Source organism: Cornus florida, unplaced genomic scaffold (genome assembly GCF_030987335.1).
Source record: "Cornus florida cultivar Cherokee Brave unplaced genomic scaffold, ASM3098733v1 CherokeeBrave_3.0.0_Hap2_Chr07, whole genome shotgun sequence".
NCBI classification, from domain to species: Eukaryota; Viridiplantae; Streptophyta; class Magnoliopsida; order Cornales; family Cornaceae; genus Cornus; species Cornus florida.
The window spans coordinates 32,973,041-32,979,706 of NW_026775577.1; the positions used below are offsets into that span (position 1 = coordinate 32,973,041).

The 6,666-nt window shown below is 48.8% G+C and overlaps 1 protein-coding gene across 1 annotated transcript; it reads left to right on the top strand.

Annotated features, from left to right (window-relative positions):
• Window positions 1-689: 689 nt before the first annotated feature.
• On the top strand, window positions 690-3,497 carry LOC132266963 (uncharacterized). The gene is made up of 2 exons (XM_059767993.1): window positions 690-2,330; window positions 2,433-3,497. The coding sequence occupies exons 1-2, from the start codon at window positions 996-998 to the stop codon at window positions 3,246-3,248; spliced, it is 2,151 nt and encodes a 716-aa protein (XP_059623976.1). The 5' UTR covers window positions 690-995; the 3' UTR covers window positions 3,249-3,497.
• The last annotated feature ends 3,169 nt before the right edge of the window (window positions 3,498-6,666 follow it).

Consider the following 6,666-nt stretch of genomic DNA (forward strand, 5'->3'; position numbering starts at 1 on the left):
ATTTATGCATCTCAAAAAAGTATTTAGTATTTCAACAATTAACATCCAGGATATGCATAGACCAAACTTGTTAATTAAGTGATCCTAACATACAACCACAACAAGAGTTACAAATATATACATACTCCGTTAAATTGCTAAAACTAATTTAGGCAATTAAACCCCCTTCATCCGTTAGCAGCCTACACCGTTGTATACTTCTCTACGGTTAAATCCATGAGCACAAGGACACAAATTATGAATATTAGGCTCTAAAACAACCCATTATAATGTTTGGAGTCTACACTACAATCCGTTAAACTTTTTGAAGATGCAAGAAACTCCTTCTATTCTTTCTCTCTCTAGAATTCTTACACCTCAACCCGAATCAAGATCCCCCTCCTCTTCATTCCAACTCCTATTTATAGATATTTACAAGATATTTACAAGATATTTACTAATTGCTGGACCTGGGCCTATTCCTCAGTAAGCCCTGGTCACTCTTGATGGGCTTCCTCCCGCTCGGCCCATATGGCAGTGTCTTTTTATGGGCTGACCCAGCTGTTCGGACTGAAGGTTGTGTTTTGCGAGTCGGACCTGGCCCATGTCATCCAGGGCCTCCTCAACTGCCCCCATAATTGCCCCTTATTTAATAAGGGGTAATTATTGATGGCGTCTCATCATGACGCTGACGGCTCGAGACAACCACGTGGGGGAGCGAACGGTCAGATCCAGAATCAATGTTCCGGGGTTCGAGGGATTTCTTGCCTTCCCGACGCTTCGGCCCTCGGGCCCCCTTGCCTATATAATGCTCTCGAATTCCACTTCACTTCCCTTTACCGTCTCCATCATCAGCCAAATCTCCCTCTTTCTAGAACTGCGCTAAGCCTTTTCCGGTGAAATCCTTCGAGAGTCATTCTCCCAGCGATCTTGCAGTCCTCCGAGGTTAGTTTCATTCTTTTTACTTTCGGCAGGCTTCCATTTTCCCTCTTTTAGATTCTTCTTGCACTTCCACCATGGTTGTAGATCTGGGTGTCCTTCGTATGAGACTTAGGCTTCCTGACAACATCGTAGTTAGGGTTTGCCCCCAAGACGTTAATATTACGACCGGCGCCGGCCTCCTGCCCGGCGAAGTCTTATTCACAAACCTTCAACTGAATGTTGTTAGGTTCCCTCTGCACCCTTTCTTTAGTTACGTCTTCAACAGATTGGGGATATCCCCTCTGCAGGTCAACCCCAACTTCTTTAGGATCATATCTGTTATGCTCTTATTGATGCGTGACAGAAATCTGGACCTTGACCTCATAGACCTCCTTCTGTGCTATAAGGTCAGTAAGATCCGTACTAACGAGCCCTTCTACCACCTCTACCCGTTCGAGAAGATGTCCATATGCACTGACACAATAAAATCTGAAAAGGGTTGGAGGGATAGCATAGTGGGTATTAGTGGGGCTTGGTCTTCGCCGGCTGCAGAGGATTACCCTATCCCGAGCGCCTTTGGTGTCTGCTCTGTCTCCTCCTATAAAAAATTCAAATCCCATAAACACGACTGCCCCTGTGAAACATGCGTTCCTCGTTTTTGCACTTACTTATGCCGCTCCTTGGGAATACCTTGTGATGACTTGAGCTACAGTGTTTGCAGGGATAGGATTAACTACTTGAAGAGATACGTTCTGAACGATATTCCTTCCTGCTCAGATCTCCTCACTTCAGACAACCTCTTTGCGCTCTCATCACTCGGCTACAATATGAGCAGACTGCAGATTCCCTCTTTTGGCAGGAGGAAAAATACTCCCCCAGTCATTCCTGCTGCTGGGGCGACCTCCTCTCCAGCGTCGGCTTCTTCTTCAGCCACCATATCTGACACTGTCCCGAGCGCAGTGGCTACTAACCCTGCTGCCAGCGCCCCTGCGGCCAACCAGAACGCGCCCTCCCCAGCTACCATAGCTCCTGCTGCTGCGGGGGGCGGTCGGGACAAAGAGCGAGGCAAAAGGCCTCATCCTGACAGTGAAATCGACCCTGAGGAGGAGCCTCTTATTAGAAGGACCCGAGTCTCTGGGCCGGGTACTCTCTTGCACCGAGCGATCAGAGCTCCTTCTCACTCTGGGCCTCCTGCAGCTGGTGGCTCTGCTTCTGCTTCAGGCCCCCCTTCTATCCCCAGCTTGCCGCCATGGGCCCCTCGGTATACTCGAACGGATGGGACGTTCGTGAAACCGAACGAGACCATGCTGAAGGATGGCCAGACCGCTATGGCCTACTACAGGAGCATGTGGACTCCGAAGGACATTGAGGCGGCAAAGGGCCTTTCCCAGAAGGACGTGTTCAGTCGCTTTCCCCAATCTGCTATGGAGGTGACTTTTATTTTCTAACTCATGAATTCTCTTATATTACTTGGTCTTGCCTTCTGCCGTTCTGACTATTGGTTTAACCGTTCTTATTGTGCACCTATGCAGACATTGTTTGGGATGATGGCCATGCAGAAGCAGGTGGAAATGGGGAACGCCAGGGCCCGAAAGTATTCTGACAGCCTGGAGGTGGCTAATAAAGAGAACGACCTCCTTGCCATGAAGAATACCGAGGTGCTGGTTCGGCTTGACAAAGCCGAGCAAGAGAGAGATGTCCTGAAAAAGGAGAATGATTCCCTTCAGGATGAGAAGGACGCCCTCCAGCTCGAGAAGAGCGTCTGGCAGACTGAGCAGGAATCACTCAGAGAAGAGAAGGCAGAACTCCAACGTCTTCTAGCTGATGAACAGTCTGCTCGGATGGCTTTTGAAAAAAGAGCTCTGGACGAGCGTACCGCTCTGATCGACGTTATCAGCAGAGTGGGTGGTGGGATGCTGGCCCTTCATGCTCGGTTCTCCAGGGTCGGTGCTCTTCGGTATGCTCAAGGATTCCGGGAAGGCTTCGCCGACCGGGTTCCGGATGAGGGACAGACCAGCTCCACTCCGGATGAGGTAGACAAGGATCTGGGGATCGAGCCTCTGGGGGTCTATGTCGACCCAGAACCCACCGAAGCGGAGCGTATATTTGATGAGTGCCAGGACATCGCATCCTCAAGGATCATCACAGCTCCTCCTACCGCTCTGCCACTGACCGCTCCCCAATCGTCAACCGTGGCTCCCTCTGTAGCCACTGCTGACGCTGAACCCCAGCCGAACGACTCAGTTATTCACCTGGATTCCCCACCTCATGAAGGTGAGGCGGCTGATGGGGCCGAGGAGGCGAGTCGGCAGGACCAGGATGCTGTTGGTACTGAGGCGTCTAGCTAGGGCTCCTTCGAATTCTTCCAGTTCATATCTTCTTGTAATGATGGACACCTCTCTTTTGTAAACTAAATGTTCAATATTAATGAAATGGCCGAACTCTTTTTCTCTATGTGTTGTACTCTGTTCAACTTATCTTCAGTACATATATATCTTTTCTCTCTTTTTCTTTTTATATTAGTTTTGCTGTGTGTTTGTACGGCAAGTGCCTGGCGCTCGGCTAGAATGCCACTTGCCACTTGGCTTTCAATTTTTAGCAAGTGTCTGGCGTTCGGCTTATAGTGCCAGCTGCCACTTATCTTGCTTAAGTGCCTGGCGCTCGGCTAGAATGCCACTTGCCACTTGGCTTTCAATTTTTAGCAAGTGTCTGGCGTTCGGCTTATAGTGCCAGCTGCCACTTATCTTGCTTAAGTGCCTGGCGCTCGGCTAGAATGCCACTTGCCACTTGGCTTTCAATTTTTAGCAAGTGTCTGGCGTTCGGCTTATAGTGCCAGCTGCCACTTATCTTGCTTAAGTGCCTGGCGCTCGGCTAGAATGCCACTTGCCACTTGGCTTTCAATTATTAGCAAGTGTCTGGCGTTCGGCTTATAGTGCCAGCTGCCACTTATCTTGCTTAAGTGCCTGGCGCTCGGCTAGAATGCCACTTGCCACTTGGCTTTCAATTTTTAGCAAGTGTCTGGCGTTCGGCTTATAGTGCCAGCTGCCACTTATCTTGCTTAAGTGCCTGGCGCTCGGCTAGAATGCCACTTGCCACTTGGCTTTCAATTTTTAGCAAGTGTCTGGCGTTCGGCTTATAGTGCCAGCTGCCACTTATCTTGCTTAAGTGCCTGGCGCTCGGCTAGAATGCCACTTGCCACTTGGCTTTCAATTTTTATAGTAGACCATTGGAAAAGAAAATTCTTCTCTTCTTTTTTTGTAAATTCCGGTAACTTGCTCATTCATATGTATTTGATTAACAACAAATAACATCCAATTAAAACCAGAACTTAGCTTCTATTGATAGTACCTCTTCAGAGACGTGGCGTTCCAGGGCTTGTTGACCAACTTTCCCGCCATGGTTTCCAACGTATATGCCCCTTTGCCAATGACTTCTGCAATTCTGTATGGGCCTTCCCAGGGTGGCATCATTTTTTTGACCATCCCCACCTTTCTTTTCAGAACCAGATCGCCCGGGGCAAAATCCCTGTGTTTTACTCTCTTATTGTGACTATTCGCCAGCACTTGCTGATACGATGCTAGCCTTATAGCCGCTGCGTCCCTCCTTTCGTCTATCATGTCGAGGTTCAATCTTAACATCTTGTCGTTCTGATCTCGACTCCATGCTAAGCTTCTGATAGTGGGGACTAAATGCTCAACCGGTATAACTGCTTCGGTACCATACGCCATCGCGAACGGGCTCTCCCCAGTCGGCCGCCTTGGGGTGGTTCTGTAAGCCCATAGAACGTTCGGGAGTTCATCCAACCACTTCCCCTTATGATCTTCCAGCTTCTTCTTAATGCAGGCGAAAATGGTTCTGTTTGTGATTTCTGCTTGTCCGTTAGCCTGAGGATGACTTACTGCAGCCAACTTCTGGTTGATTCCATACTCCTCCAGCAGCTTTCTTACTTGCCTGCTGTCGAGGTTTGTGCCATTGTCCATGACTATTGTTCTGGGAACACCGAAGCGGCAGATAATGTTGTTCCAGATGAATCGTCTCACCTGAGTCTGAGTCACGCTAGGATACGGTTCTGCCTCCACCCATTTAGTGAAATAATCCGTGGCCAGTAACACATACTTGTTCTGAGCTCTTGCAGTTGGCAGAGGACCGACCACATCCATCCCCCATTGCGCGAAAGGCCACGGCGAGGCCATTACGTGCAATTCTTCAGGTGGTTGGTGGATCATTGGTCCATATCGTTGGCACTTATCGCACCTTCGAGAGAACTCCTCCGCATCTCTTGACATGTTTGGCCAAAAATACCCTTGTGTCATTGCTTTGTGCGCTAACGATCTTCCCCCAGAATGATTGCCACACACACCCTCATGAATAGCTCGCAATACCTGCTGCGATTCCGCGGGGGTGACACATTTCAAGTACGGGCCAGAATAGGACCTTCTGTACAGCTGGTTCCGCACGATGGCGTACTTGGCAGCATTCTTTTTGAGTTTCCTAGCTTCATCCCTTTGCATAGGCAAAACGCCATCTCGAATATAGGTAATGATTGGGTCAATCCAACTCGGTTCATACGGTATGACGTTGACTTGCCAAGGGTCCGAGACCATCGGTTCTTCGAAAATGGACGGCTGGGTCACTATTCCCACTGGAATCACCCTCGCCAATGTTTCACCACAACTTGAAGCACTGCATGCTAAACGGTCTGCATCTGCATTCTGTTCCCTCGGCAACTGTACGAATTCAATCTTTGCAAAGTCCTTGGCTCTACGCAGAACGGCAGAACGGTATGCCCCCATCATGTCATCCTTGGTTGCGTACTCACCATTTACCTGCCGAACAATCAGCTGCGAGTCACTATACACTGTCAAACTTTTGATCTGTAGCTCTTTGGCCAACTTTAATCCATTTAGCAACGCCTCGTATTCCGCTTCATTATTGGTGGCTCGGAACTCAAGTCTGAGTGCTTGGCTCAAGGAAGTACCTTCTGGGGTTTGCAGTTTGATCCCAATCCCAGCCCCCGTCGGGTTAGAGGAGCCATCCACAAAAAGTTTCCAAGAGCCGCTTCTAAGGTCCTCTTCCGTATCTTCGGCATCACATTCTAGTAGGAAATCAGCCACCGCTTGCCCTTTAATAGCTGTTCTCGGCTCGTACGTTATGTCAAATGAACTCAACTCTATGGCCCACTTTGTCATTCTGCCCGAGAGCTCTGGCTTGTGCATGAGCGTTCTGATTGGGAAAGTTGTTAGAACAGCTATGGGGTGGGATTCAAAATAATGCCTTAACTTTCTTTTTGCATTTACAAGTGCAAGTACCACCCGTTCGGCCTTTGAGTATCTTTTTTCTGCCTCCATCAGTGTCTTGCTTACATAAAATACTGGGTATTGCACCCCTTCCTTGCAACGAATCAGAACGGCACTCGTCGCGACACCAGATACTCCAAGATATAGAAATAACTTTTCTTCCGGTTCTGGGGCTGACAGGACTGGCGGATTCTGCATATATTGCTTCAAATGAGTCAATGCCTGTCGTTGCTCATCCCCCCAGACCTGCCTTCCATGGCTCCGAATCGTGTCAAAGAATGGTTTGCAGTGGTCTGACAACTTTGAAATAAATCGACTTAATGCAGCTATTCGTCCTGTTACGTTCTGGAGCAAATCTTCGCTGCTTCTGTTTCACTGGTTTGAAATTAGGATTGACATTCAGGGAATGACAGGAGACGGAAGGACTAATTCCAGGCATGTCGAGATGACTCCATGCAAATACGTCGAC